The sequence below is a fragment of the Panthera tigris genome, chromosome E1 (genome assembly GCF_018350195.1).
Source record: "Panthera tigris isolate Pti1 chromosome E1, P.tigris_Pti1_mat1.1, whole genome shotgun sequence".
Classification (NCBI taxonomy): domain Eukaryota; kingdom Metazoa; phylum Chordata; class Mammalia; order Carnivora; family Felidae; genus Panthera; species Panthera tigris.
Genome location: NC_056673.1, coordinates 3,208,990 through 3,222,815, shown reverse-complemented (window position 1 = coordinate 3,222,815; position 13,826 = coordinate 3,208,990). Strand labels below are relative to the sequence as shown.

Here is a 13,826-nt window from a genome sequence, read left to right as displayed (position 1 = left end):
GGGGGGAGCCAGCTGCCTCGTTCAGACAGAGTGGCCGGCATGTTCTTGACTCATCTTCTCCCAGAGGCCACGGGGACATCAGGGCGACGGTCCTCAGTAAGGAGGTTGAGGGATTTTTACGGCAGCCTTGAAGGAGCCTGCAAGAATGGGAAGGCAGATGCTGTTTTACGGTGCTAAAAACTGCATTTGAAACGGTTGTTTTTGCAGCAGAAACTATTAAAGTTAAGGCTTGGCCGAACTGGCTCAGCTGGTAGGAATAAGAAGGAAGAAGATTTGGTAGGAGCGACACTCAGGGCAGGTACACGGCCACAGCCGGGGGACATTTAAGCGGCGAGTTGGCGACACAGAAGTTCCGGGGTCCTGCGAGGGAATGGGACCCGCAGGGCAGCAGAAGGGGCAAGAGAAGCCGTCCGTGCTCCTGAACCGCGACCGTCTAGTCTTGAGGCCGTCCCGCGTGAATCCAGTGGATACTGGTCGTTGCTGGAGTGAACGCATAATTCTAGATTTTTCTTACTGTCTTTTCCGTTTCCTTCAAGTGCATCTCTTGCCCCGGAGAACCCCGTAACCGGTCTTACAAAGAGTTATGGAAAGGCTGCCGGAGGAATGATCACAGATCTAGGGGCGCCCGATGGTTCTTTTGTTCACCCGGCACATATTTTGAGGGGCCCTGAGTACGTGTCTCCCTGGGTCGGATGCTGGAGCACAGGAGTGACTGGGCCGTGCTCTCTGCTCCCGAGGAGCCGAGCCTGGTTGGGAAGGGGGCCGCGTTTGTGGACAGGGTGCAGCCAGCCTGGGGCTGCGACAAGGTGAAGGAGGCCACGAGGTCACCTTGGTGACCTAGTTTTCCGTAGTGGGTGGTCCATAGGGGCGTGCAGCAGACAAGGCCATACAGACCTGCCTGAGGGAGAGGCTCAGAGCGCAGGAAGCCCTTCGACAGTTCAGGAGGTGATGGGGGCGGAGCCAGAGTGCTGGGCCACAGGGGGCGCAGGGTAGGGCCTGGGGAGCCTGTGGGTCCCGAAAGTGTCGTCGTCAGTAGAAAGATAAGTCACCTACCAGGAGGAGGGGCAGCACAGTGACCTGGGTTGGGGGTTGGGGTTTGTTTAGGCCAGAGAGGGGGGTCGGGGCTTCAGAAAGGGGGCTCCGATCCTGAAGGCGAGGGAGAAACTGAACATACTGCGAAGGATGACCAGTAAGTGGGTCTGGGATCATCGGCCACTGAAGGCAGCACAGGGGAGTGGGAAAGCCCGGACTTGGTAACGAGGAGACCGGGGCTCGAGAGGTGTCTGCGTGTCCTGGAGGGACGTGGCCTGGCCGATGAACGTCTGTCTGTCTGTGAACAAGAGGCATCGGCTCGACCGTCCGCGGGTCCTTCCGGCTCCGGGATGCTGCAGGGCGGAGGAAGGGCGGGCAAGACGAGGCTGGAAGGGGACGATGCCGTGTCCGTGCCAGGTTGGAAGAGGAAGTAGTTAGCGATCAGGGGCACCAGCCAGGGGAGCGTGAGGAACCTGGGGAGGAGGGGGTCTCTTCGTGCCCGGGAACGTGCGGACACGGGCACACGGCAGGGGACGAGGGACGCTCGGGGCAGCGTCTGCGAAGAAAGCGGCCGGCCGCCATCAGGACGCGTTTTCTCTGCGCACTAACCGTCCTCCCGGTTGTCCAGGGCCTTCGCCAAGAAGCAGCAGCAGCTGAGCGCCCTGAAGGTCCTGCAGCGGAACTGCGCCGCCTACCTGAAGCTCCGTCACTGGCAGTGGTGGCGCGTCTTCACCAAGGTGGGCTTCGCGGCGTGGGGGGAGGGGGAGCCTGGACGAGGCCGCGGTCCCCGCCCGGGCACAGGGTGACGTGCGATTTGATCCCGTCGCAGGTGAAGCCGCTCCTCCAAGTGACCCGCCAGGAGGAGGAGCTTCAGGCCAAGGACGAGGAGCTGCTGAAGGTGAAGGAGAAGCAGACGAAGGTGGAGGGCGAGCTGGAGGAGATGGAACGCAAGCACCAGCAGGTGCGCCCGGGTGCCGCTCACGGGGACCCACCTGCCGGCGGCCGCACCCGCCACAGTTGGGTTCACGGAAACCGCAGTCCGCCTCCCCTCACGCGGTTCCGCCTCGGCCCTTCGTGGACACGTAGGTGTCCCATTTGCCGCCAGGCACGCGTTCCTGACACCTGCTGCCCGTGGGACTCCCACCGTGTCCCCTGCCTGGGATGGCTCCCGAGGGCCTCGAAAGTAAAGACGAGACCACGCCGGGCCACCCGAGTCCTGGGTCAGCGTCCTTCGCCGGTGGGGATGCTTCACAGACCAGGCAGGGGCTCGGGAAGCGTGTGTAGACGACCGGGTTCAGGGTTCAGGGCCTGAGAGACTAACGATGAAGGCCAGGGGTATCCCTTGATCCCAGACGGCCGTAGCTGGCCCCCTGAACACACTCGAATAAGGTTTTCCCTCCGCCTCTGTCAGTTACCTTAATGGAAGAGCAGGAGCTCCTAAAGTCGCGGGAACTTAGTGTTGTTCAGGATGACCTGAGACGACAGAAACCAGCGGAGACGTTCTCTAGCTCGCTTTGCCGTAAAGGATATCGGAAAGTTTTGCCAGTGACGTTACCGATACGTAAGCCTCCATTTCTCCGGTGATGAGCACGGCCGCTGAAATCCGAGTGACCGTCTGCGGCGGGGGGAGGCGGGGCAGCGACCGCACTGACGCTCGGTTGTGGTTGCAGCTTCTGGAGGAGAAGAACATCCTGGCGGAGCAGCTGCAGGCGGAGACGGAGCTCTTTGCCGAAGCGGAAGAGATGAGGGCGAGGCTCGCCGCCAAGAAGCAGGAGCTGGAGGAGATCCTCCACGACCTGGAATCCAGGGTTGAGGAGGAAGAAGAAAGAAACCAAATCCTCCAGAACGAAAAGAAGAAGATGCAAGCGCACATTCAGGTACGTAGGACGGTCTCCGTCCAGAGCCGGGTTGGGTTTTCCGAGCGGCCCTGCCGAAGAAACGAATGGAAGCTGTGGGTTCGCGTTGTGTCCCCTGAGGGGCGACAGGAGTCCACGTTCCAGGTCCTGCCCTTCAAAGATGACCGGCCATGGGAGCGCCCGGTGGCTCAGTCGGTTAAGCGTCCGACCCTTGGTCTCAGCTCGGGTTGTGATCTCACAGGTCGTGAGTTCGAGCCCTCCGTCGGGCTCTGCACTGACAGTATGGAGCCCGCTTGGGATTCTCTCTCTGCTCCTCCCCTGCTCGCTCGCACGTAGCGCGTTCCCTCTCTCTCTCTCTCTCAAAATAAATAAACTTAAAAAAATTAAGGCGTCCAGCACTAAAAGCACACACATAACAGACTGTCTTCGAGCGTCTTCCAGAGTGCAGAGTGATTCAGAGTAGGAGCATCGCAGGGTCTGGAACACTTTGTAGGGGACCCCGTTTGTCCTTTGTGTTGTCACTAATGACGGCACTGCTCGCTCCGTTCACTAGATAGATAGGCCTCTGTTCGGGAGTTTGGTTCATAAGAAGGGCTCAGCTCCAACACAGGAGGCGGCCAGGAATCAGAATAAAACACTTACCCCTTCCCAGGAGTTACCATGTTACGGAGACACAGGCTGCCCTCCCGCGTCGTGCAAATACACGGTTCAGACAGTGCTAACTCTGCCCACGGCCTAGGACACTCCCTTCTCTTTTTCTCCTTGTCTCCCACACCCAGCCTCCCGAATATGTCCTTGAGTGTCACGGTGTCTGTGTCTCAGCCACCGTTGCTTCGTGGGTCCAGCACCAGACTTTCGTCCAGGTCTCTTCTTGAATTTTCTCTCCCCTGATAACTTACCTTGGCAAAGCTCAGACAATTCAGACGATTCTCAAAACCGCAGAAGATCTCACGTTATTTCCTTGGCAAAGACCGCGTGCAGTAACTCATCTGGACACTTTCCATCCTTCAAGGCACTCAGCTTCCCGGTGCCTCCTGATAGGTTAGCAGAAGATCACGAGACCTGTAAAAAGTGCGCTTTCATTCAGCAATTCCAGTTCTGGGACTTTATTCTAAGCGTAAATCGATGCAAGCCATCTGATGATGTGCCAGTCAGGAGTGTTAAGCCACGGCAGTTCCGTGCAGTTACAGGTAAAAAGAGGTTTATTGTCACGGGGATCCCTAGTGCATTACTAAGGAGTGTGTGCGGGAAGATCGACGTCAAAATACGTTTCTGCAACTTACGAGTTTATACGCGTGATTTTATGTGGGACCATACAGGGACCTAGAGTTTCTGCCGGCAATAGTGGGCTCTCCTTGGTGGTGTTGTTACCCATAGTAGGGACTTTCTTTTTAAGAGCATGTGCTCGTTTGGGAAATAACGTGTATTCGTGTGGGGGAAGGGTGCCCAGAGTCCCTCCCCTCCAGTGTCCCCAGGCCTGGTTTTGTACGCTCCAGCTGTTAACACCCTCGTGTGAAATGCCTGTGTTTCTTTAGCGTGTGCAGAAAAACAGCTCTGTCCTGGGGGAGCAGAGTTAGTGTTGTATTTTGCTTGTTCTGTACTTCCTATCCTCCCCTTCCCTACTAGATTCCTTTGGGGCTTCTCGGGTTTTGGCACTGTTCTCTGAATTTATTATCTCATTGTGTGACATCTAAGTTCATTCAAACACATTCTAAAAATATTGATGGTAATAGGTTTTGTTTTCTGTTTTTTGTTTTCTTTTTTTTCCCCATTTTCCTCCATCTGAGGAAATCCTATCCAGAAGTCAGAATATCAGAGGTCCTACGGTCCCCACATGGCCCCTGGGAAAACTCAACCTCGTCGGTCCCTCCTCTGTTCCTTTCTGACCTGTGAGCCTTTGAGGGATTTCTTATGTGTACGTTTTTCAACCAAACATCTGGAGCTGTTTTTGGTTTGATTTTAAGATGAATTTCCTAATTACGGTATCAAATAAACGCTTATTGTAGAAAACCTAGGGAACACCGCACCTCTGGTCTCCTCCCTCCCATCACCCCCATTACCGACATTATTTCTGCTTGCCTGTATTTCTAACCAGATATACAGATATAGTTGAAATTATACTGAACGTACTGCTCTGTTCACTGCTTTTGTGAATTTAGGACTGTGCGGTACAGGGATGCACCTGACCAAAACCAGACTGTGGGAAAGAAACCGTATGACAAATGACCTGTTTTATTCTGTTTCAAAAACAAATAAGTGGCAAGGAAGGGAGGCAGAGATCCACGGGAGCCTAGAGAACAAGGAGTCTCTAGAGGCTTTGGAGTCACAGTGTGTGAACCTTACTTGGATTCCAGTTCAAATAAACAAATGTATTTTTTTTAAGTTTATTTATTTTGAGAGAGAGGATCCCAAGCAGGGTCCATGCTGTCAGTGCAGAGTCCAACGTGGGGCCGGAACCCACGAACTGCGAGATCGTGACCTGACCCGAGATCAAGAGTCAGACGCTTAACAGATTGAGCCACCCAGGCGCCCCAAAAACGTCTTTTTAAGCAGTCTTTATCTTTTAGAGGTACAGCCTGAAGGTTTTACAGTAACACGTGAGGTTTGGGATTTGCCGCAAAATAACCCAAGAGGCGAAGGGGGACCGCGGAGGTAGAGAGGGGAGGACACTGGCCGTGAGTCCGACGCTTGGCAAAGCTGGGCTGACGGGTGCGCCCTTCCGGCTCGTTCTGCTGCTGTGTTTGAAGTTTTCCCACGAGAAAATGACCATCTCTTGCATGGGTTTCATTCCCGAGTCAACCACGACAGGTTTTGTAAACAGACCGTTTGTGGATGTGTCCGTACAGCCCTGGTCCATAACGTACATGTGTACTACGTATGATGAGGCAGGGCAGGACACGGAAGTGTGTCTTACCTTAGAAACCTGCACACGCCAGAATCCCACCCACCTGGGGATGGGCTCACGCGGTGAGCTTGGCTTGAGCCGAGACCGCCCCTCTCCCAAATACGAATTTTAATTCCTATGTTATTCCCCTTCACAAATACACCCTCTACTCAGCAAGAGATCTTGTGGCACGTTCACCGTCCTTCGATGTTATAAATGACCTTTTTACGTACATCGCACCTGTGGCTATGTCCCGAAATTGCCGGTGTGAAAGGAATGCTGGTTTTCGGAGCTTGCTGTCCTCTGCCACATCGGCTTCCAGAAGGATAGACCCGGGCTGGGCTGCAGCCCGCAGTGGCTGCAAACGTCTGCTTCTCTTCCCTGTGCTTCACGTCTGTAAAAACACCCCTGCCGTTCGGCGTTTCCCCACGCCTCAGCGTTTCACTTCCCTGCGCCGTCACGGAGGGGCGCGTGGTGGCGTCCTGTGGAGGGCGGGGGGCGCTGACTGTGCGCGGTGCTTCCCCAGGACTTGGAGGAGCAGCTGGACGAGGAGGAAGGGGCTCGCCAGAAACTCCAGCTGGAGAAGGTGACGGCAGAGGCGAAGACCAAGAAGATGGAGGAGGAGATCCTGCTTCTCGAGGACCAAAACTCCAAGTTTATCAAAGTAAGAGACTGCTGCTGAGCTGGTTGGGGGTGCCTGGCTGGCCCGGTGGGTAGAGCCTGAGATCGTGAGTTCAAGCCCCATGTTGGGCGTGGAGCCTCCTTAAAAAGTGGATTTTTGAGGGGCGCCCGGGTGGCTCAGTCGGTTGAGCGTCCGGCTTCGGCTCGGGTCACGATCTCACGGTCGGTGGGTTCGAGCCCCGCGTCGGGCTCTGTGCTGACAGCTCGGAGCCTGGAGCCTGCTTCGGATTCTGCGTCTCCCTCTTTCTCTGCACCTCCCCTGCTCGTGCTCTATCTCACTCTCTCTCTCAAAAATACATAAACATTAAAAAAATTTTTTTAAAGTGGATTTTAGAATGTGGGAAATCCGTATGTTGACAGACTCGCTGAAAGGGGCTTCCTTCAAGAAATTCTCAAGAGTTCAGGTTCATTTACTTACTTTTTCTAACACTCAACTTCTATAGATTTGTAAAGGTAGAAAGTCTTTAGTTTTTTAGATCTTGGGACCAAATAGCCTCCTGATCCTTCAGATGTGTAACGTGCACGTTCTGTGTGCATCGGTCCCCCCTCGATGACCAGGTCCTGCCCGCGCACACACCGCTTCGCTCCATGCGGGCTGCGGGACCCGGGGGGGGGGGGGGGGCGCAGGGGGGGCCTACACGAGTGAACCTCCCACCTTGCGGGAGCGATCGGAGCCACGGGGGGGACGTGGTGCCGCAAGCCCGTTTCCTGAGTGACACCACACCCCACGCGTGGTTGTGCGTGCCTTCGCTGAAACGGTGACTTTCTACTCAGGAAAAGAAACTCTTGGAGGATCGCATCGCGGAGTGCTCCTCTCAGCTGGCTGAAGAGGAAGAAAAGGCCAAAAATTTGGCCAAAATCAGAAATAAGCAAGAAGTGATGATCTCCGATTTAGAAGGTTAGTATTTGGGGTCAGAGAAACGTGGGACTGGGCTTGTGAGTGTTTAGATTTTACTTAAATCAGAACATGTGGTAATGGAAAATGGGCGTGCCGATTACTAATCAGTTTGCATTCAATTACATGGGCGTATTTTGAGTTGTTATCTGCTGCCTAGTCTCCAAGTATTTATGATGGGGTAGCGCTAACCTAAACTTTGATTTTATGAAGTTAGATCCCATGGTGAAACGCCTTGCCCCCTTGATGGACGCAGCGGGGCTCTAAGTTTGAGTCGTAGAAGCCAGTGGACTTTGTGTTTAATCTGACAGCTGCGTGAGGGCGTGTAGGGTTCACTTCACAAAGAGACTGATGGCTACTGCCACGGAAAGTGTTGGGGACAGAGAACCCGCTGAGGGGAACCGCGTCGCACGGAGACGGCAGAAGCTGTGTTGGGAAATCCCAGGGTGTCTACAGAGCGGACCCTGGCTTTCTACACAAGAACCCGGGAAAGAGGGTGGAAGCTGGGGAGGCATCCACGCATCTGCCGTGTCAGCGGCTCGACCCTGTGTCTGTATCAGAGCAGCGCACGGCGCTCAACGCCCGGCTGTCACGTGTCCCTACAGCACCTGCGTGGCCGTGACCGCGCTCTCCCAGCGCACTGCTTTCGCAGTAGGGAGAAAACGAGAGGGTTTGTCAAAACCTATCTCAGGTTTTGTTGTCTCGCGGTTGCTTAGCACAGACGAGAGAGGATGGCAGCGGGAGAGATTTTCATAAACCATTTTTGCCAGCGCGTGGCTCTTCCGCTCAGGGGAGCACAGAGCGCACACGTGCCTGCTCTGTCTCGGCCGTGTGATCAGCCCGCGGTGCCCAGTCTCCACCTTCCCACACGCTGGCTCTGCTGGAGGACAGTCCTGGGAAGGGAAGGAGCGCCGGCGTAGTTGAAGGATCATCGCGGGACTGTGACACCTGCCCCCACTCTGTCCTCTGCCTCAGTGCCCAGGACCTGTAGTCCTGGGTCCTGCCAGCAACTCCCAGGGAAGGGGGATGGGGCTCCGGGCACACTGCCCTCGCCTCTGCTGAGCCCCTCTGCAAACCTGGGCCCAGCGATGGCTGTGGGCTCCCTTCCCACGAAGTGACAGAATCCACCCAGTTTCTTCCTGAAAATACCATCCTCCCACCGACCGCTCTTGCCTGCAGCTTGATCTCCGCGGGTTTCTGACGGCTGAGCTGTAGGCACGGTGGGGTCAAGGCGGTGGCCGCTTTTCAGTGAAATGGCGTATTTTCAGCTCGGGTCGGTTTCTCTCTCGAATTCGTTCATGTGGCCTGTCACTTGTCGGTTAAAGAGCTTCTTGGCCCTTGCCTTTCAGAACGCTTAAAGAAGGAAGAAAAGACCCGTCAGGAGCTGGAAAAGGCCAAGAGAAAACTCGACGGAGAGACCACCGACCTGCAGGACCAGATCGCCGAGCTGCAGGCGCAGATCGACGAGCTCAAGGTCCAGCTGGCCAAGAAGGAGGAGGAGCTGCAGGGCGCGCTGGCCAGGTCCGCCCCCCGCGCGGGGCCGTTGCCGCGGGCTGTGCGTCTGCCGCGGGCAGAGCGTCTGGGGCCGGGCGCCGACGAAAACCCCGAGACGGGGACACGCGGTCTCCTTGCGGGTGTGGCACAGGAGGCTGAAAGAGCCGGGAGTCCACGGCTCGTGTCAGGGCAGCAAGAAGCACTCGTGAACCACCATCGGTGTCCGCGCCTAGCGATCGCCGGTCACCGAGGTCCCTGGAAACTCCCCCCAGAAGTCCTGTTACCGCACCCAGCGTTTGGTTTCCGTGTGTTAGAGAGTAATTCCACAGCGTGTTTTAGAAGTTGAGGGGAAACCCCTTTTCAGAAATGATCCCCTGCCAGGGGCACCCGGGCCGCTCTCGATTGCGGCTCAGGTCATGATCTCACGGTTCGTGAGTTCAAGCCCCACGTCGGGCTCTGTGCTGACAGCGTGGACCCTGCTTGGGGTTCTCTGTTTCCTTCCCTCCTCTCTCACCCTCTCTCTCAGTAAATAAACATTAAGAAAAAAATGAATCCCCCTCGCTCATGGCATGATTTCCTATTGAGTTTTAAATCATTTTAGAATGGAAATCGTGCCTAGTAAATATATTTATATCTGATGTTTCTAAAGAAGAATTACTCGGTTACACGGTCATAGAACTTAAACTTTACCATTTATCATAAGCGAGTAAATCTCGTAACAGACCTCTTTTTCTGCCCTCTATCACAGTTGGTCTCATTTTGGCCAGACGTTCTGCTTTTCCTCTTAGAGGCGAGAGCTGGAATTCTGGATTCCTGTCTCTCACCCCAAGTATCCCAGCTCCTCCAGTCAGAAACTCTGCCAGCACTGAGCTAACATGCACAGCAGGTGTGAAGGCAGCAGGCCTCCTACTGACTTGCAAGAACTTCGGGTTTGCTGCTTCACCGTAGGCTGGACTGGACTGCCGCCCTGAGCAGTGTTCTCTTAACCTTTTACTCTGGAGCGATTTTTTTAATATTCCGATCATTAAAATGAGCTTGTCTGTCTTTTTAATGGAAAACCCGCAGCTCTCTGGCAAGGGGGCGGGGTTCCATTCCGGTTCTGACGCTGCCAATTCTGGTTCTGGCTCTGGGGCCTTCAGGTCGTCGACCCCCGTGCCTCCTCCCCCTGCCCAGCGGGCCCAGCCCCGGCCACGGGCAGAGGGACGTGTGACTGGGGTCCGCTCGCAGAGGGGCACGGCGGGGGTGGGATCCCCCCGGGATGCCGGCGGCCGCCGGCTGAGCCCTTCTCGTGCTGGGCGATTTCGCAGGGGCGACGACGAGACGCTCCACAAGAACAACGCGCTCAAGGTGGTGCGCGAGCTGCAAGCCCAGATCGCCGAGCTGCAGGAGGACTTCGAATCGGAGAAGGCTTCGCGGAACAAGGCGGAGAAGCAGAAGCGGGACTTGAGTGAGGAGCTGGAGGCCCTGAAAACGGAGCTGGAGGACACCCTGGACACCACCGCGGCTCAGCAGGAACTTCGGTGAGTGGCGCGTAGGTGGGCACCCCCTGGCGTCTGGCAGAAATGCTTCGGGCGCGCTGGCCTCCTTGGGGACACGGGGCTTTTCCTTTCGTTGCTGTTCTGAGTATTTCTTTCCCTCCGGGAAGTAATGGGCAAAGAAACAGGGACGGGAAATAATGGCCAAGGAACGGGGATGAGATAGCTGTGGTTAGAAACAAACCCGTGCCCGGTGGGGGAGGGGCGGCTGGCGGGGAAGGACCGGCAGACTGAGGTGTGCGGGCTGGGATGGGATCGGGGGAAAAGCCACACTCCGCGACGGACGTCTCCAGGCAGGCCCCGGGGCAGGTGCACAGAGAGTTGGTCGGAGGCTCGTACCAGACCCGGAAGCCCGGAGGGGCGGGTGGGTCAGACGGGATGGGCGGGGCTGTGGGCGTGGTTAGCAGAGAAGGGAGGTTCACGTTTACCAAACGGAAAAGAAGGCAGGGCAGAGGCACGTGCCGGGTGACAGGCAAGGCCACAGCCCAGCGCAGGCGGGAAGAGTCAGGGGCGTGTGGAAGCCTCGGCTGCCGCCCCCAGAGGGTCGCGGAGAGCTGGAGCAGCGAGCGGGAGGCGGCCCAGTGGAGGGGCCGACTGGGGCTCCTGCCGGCACTCGGTCGTGTCCTCACGTCAGCCGCTGGGTTGTGACCTCCCAGACCGCTGCCCCGGCCTCTTCCCGCCCGTCTGTTCGCTCCTCAAGACTCCAGCTTCCCCGGGAGGGCGTGCGGGGCTGGTAGATGCGGCCGGCTGCGTGCAAACAGAGGCATGCACGCGCGCACCCACGTGCGCACACACGGCCCTCTGCTCGCTGCTCCGGGGTGTCCTCGCTCTCACGTGGCAGCTGAGCTAAGGCCTGGAATGAAACACAAAGGGCGGGAGGGGAGTCACCTGTGAAGACAGGTGTGGTCAGGGAGGTAGGGAAGGACCAGCGTGTGTTCACCCGGCGGGGTCGGGGGGTGGGGGGGACCTGGAGCGGGGGGCGTCACCGGGTCTGCGGAGAAGGCCGCTCTGAGGGCGAGGTGGCCGTCAGGTGGTGTCGGCGAGGGAGTGGTCGGTGACGGAGGAGCCTCGCGATGTGTCTGTGGGGCTTTGCCCATGAACACGTAAGACCGCGGCAGGGACGACAGGTCACGTCCCCGGAGAGAGCCGGAGCCCACGTGAGCCAGGCCGGCCCAGGCCTCCTCCCCCTCTTCAGAACAGCCCTGCTGTCAGCGGGTTAAGTCCCGGCCTTCCCAGTAGGAGGTCTGCTTTTAAAAATCTGGCAACGGGGGTGCCTGGGTGGCTCTGCCAGTTAAGCGTCCAACTTTGGCTAAAGTCATGGTTTCACGGTCCGGAGTTCAAGCCCCAAGTCAGGCTCTGTGCTGTCACAAAAGCTCAGAGCCCGGAGCCTGCTTCTGATTCTGTGTCTCCCTCTCTCTGCCCCTTCCCCGCTTGCACGGTCTCTCTCTCAAAAACCAACGTCAAAGAAAAGTTCTTTTTTAATCTGGAAGCCACTGAACTAGACCTTACTGAATTGTCAATTCTCAATTCTCAGCTGGTTTTTTGACCACGATAGAAAAAAAGGCTCCGGTCCTTTTCTCCCACTCCCCTCTTGAAAACAATTCGATACACGCGCACGTTTATTAAAACCACAGACAGGCTCAAACGTAGTGCTCGTGGGTGCCGTTTTGTGAAGACTTCCGGTTGCCCGCAGCTCCAGGGTCTTGGTGCTGGCGTGAGCCGCTGCGGCCAAGGACCCCCCTGCCTCCCCACCGGCTCCTCCCCGTGCGTGTTTCCCCGGGTCGGTGTGAAAGTAACCAAACTTGGCACAAACTCTCCGGAGGACTTCCCGTGAAAGACGAAAAACAGTTGGGTGGCTCAGCCTGGAGGGGGGGCCGTGCAAGACTCCTGGTTTCATGTAGGAATTCGTACCCGGAGGGCCGTGCCCCGCTAGCGGGAGAAATGCCGTTGCAGTGTGACGGCCGACAGCACGGATCATTCACGGGGCCAGAGTGGCCGGATGCGGTGTCCGGCCTGGCCGGGCTGACGCTTACGTCCGGCGACCTCCCCCCCCCCCCCCCCCCACCAAGTCCTTCCCCTCGAGGAGACTCAGGGACAGGCCCCCACCCCCCGGGTCGAGCCCAGTGAGACCACATTGAATCTTCTGATCCCTTCTGTCTGGCTGCCTGTGAGCACCGGTCAAGGGAGGAGAACGTGCCCCGAGTCGGCACCCGAGTCCCCGTCCTGACTGCTGACGCGCTCGAACCTCGGCGCGAGTTTGCCGGAGTTCTTCAGGCCGGTCGTAAAGCCCCAGCCACTTTGACCCCTGATGTCTGCAGCTTGCGCGGGGCTGGGATCTGCCGAGCTTCAGCAAGGGTTTCGGGCTTCGTCAAGCTCTACGCTTCTGGTAAAGGTGGCGCTGGGACGGACGGCCCTGTGAAGTCTTCCTCCAGGTAGCGAGGTCACCACCCTACACCTGTCACAGCAAATGGCAGAAACGCTGGAAAACCACGTAAACATATTTAACATTAACATGATCTTCGTTCCCTAAACGCAGGTTAGAGCAGACCTCGATTTATCTCAGGATCCTGACTACAGCTATGTCACAGGGACGGGGAGAGTCCTGCCTCCGTCGGGACGGGCCGTCCTGTGATGCGGCCTGCCCCACCCTTAGCTCTGGAAAGCCACTTGGGGACCCACCTTTTCCGGATGCAGTGAGACGTCCGCTGGGGTTGTGGCAGGCAGCTGGCCATCTGGCCTTAACCAGCTCCTGCCCCCCCGCCACCGTCTGGTGACCGTAGGGACGAGCACTGTGTCTGACCGTACGTCAGACGGAGGAGTTGAGGGGAGCTGAACTCTCTCTGGAGGGATCCCCGGGGTCACAGCGGACACACGGCTTTCCGGGACCTACCCGACCAGATAGTTATCAAAGGAACCGAGGAGATATCTTTCACGTGACGATGGCAACACCCCAGATATAGTGAGGGCTGTTCTAGGCCAGGGCCTGTGCCCGGTACTTCCCCCGTGTGACCCTCACAGCCTCGTGAGGCCAGGGTTCGGTCGTGACCCTCGTGCTGGGGGTGCAGAAGCCCAGGTTGAGGGTTAACGTCGTGCGGGGTCGCGGAGTTGGGAAGCATCACACCGTGTCCGTCGCCTCGGGGGGAAACTGATGTCCTGCGTGAAACAAAACCACAGCTTCGCCGTGTGCTTGATCGTGTTCTAAGTCGGTCCGTCGGTTAATTCTGAGCCGCTTTCTCTACGATGTGTCCGTCTAGCACCAAACGTGAACAAGAGGTGGCAGAGTTGAAGAAGGCTCTGGAGGAAGAGACGAGGAACCACGAAGCCCAAATCCAGGACATGCGACAGAGACACGCCACAGCCCTGGAGGAGCTCTCGGAGCAGCTGGAACAGGCCAAGAGGGTGAGAGGGGCAGGCGCGTGGGCCCGTGTCCTGCAGGAGATCGGCCATCG

At 57.3% G+C, this 13,826-nt stretch overlaps 2 protein-coding genes across 8 annotated transcripts in view; one reads left to right on the top strand and one right to left on the bottom strand.

Moving 5' to 3' along the window:
• Positions 1-13,826, top strand: part of MYH10 (myosin heavy chain 10) — a 130,211-nt gene that overhangs the window by 94,025 nt on the left and 22,360 nt on the right. For all 5 annotated transcript variants that reach the window (XM_042966028.1, XM_042966029.1, XM_042966030.1 and 2 more), the window contains 8 exons: positions 1,661-1,769; positions 1,862-1,993; positions 2,703-2,909; positions 6,299-6,436; positions 7,228-7,351; positions 8,698-8,869; positions 10,150-10,362; positions 13,632-13,776. In XM_042966028.1, coding sequence (XP_042821962.1) covers positions 1,661-1,769; positions 1,862-1,993; positions 2,703-2,909; positions 6,299-6,436; positions 7,228-7,351; positions 8,698-8,869; positions 10,150-10,362; positions 13,632-13,776 — 1,240 coding nt within the window. The remainder of the gene's footprint in view (positions 1-1,660; positions 1,770-1,861; positions 1,994-2,702; positions 2,910-6,298; positions 6,437-7,227; positions 7,352-8,697; positions 8,870-10,149; positions 10,363-13,631; positions 13,777-13,826) is intronic.
• The window catches only part of NDEL1 (nudE neurodevelopment protein 1 like 1), a 76,806-nt gene continuing 71,530 nt past the window's right edge, over positions 8,551-13,826 (bottom strand). The window contains exon 10 of one of the 3 annotated variants that reach the window (XR_006211057.1): positions 8,551-8,701. Coding sequence is in view for 2 of the 3 variants with exons in the window: in XM_042966035.1 (XP_042821969.1) it covers positions 8,668-8,701 (34 nt within the window). In the remaining variant the exon portion in view is untranslated. Of the gene's footprint in view, positions 8,702-11,205; positions 11,231-13,826 lie in introns of those variants that run through there. The other 2 variants (XM_042966035.1, XM_042966037.1) reach the window with 2 other exon arrangements.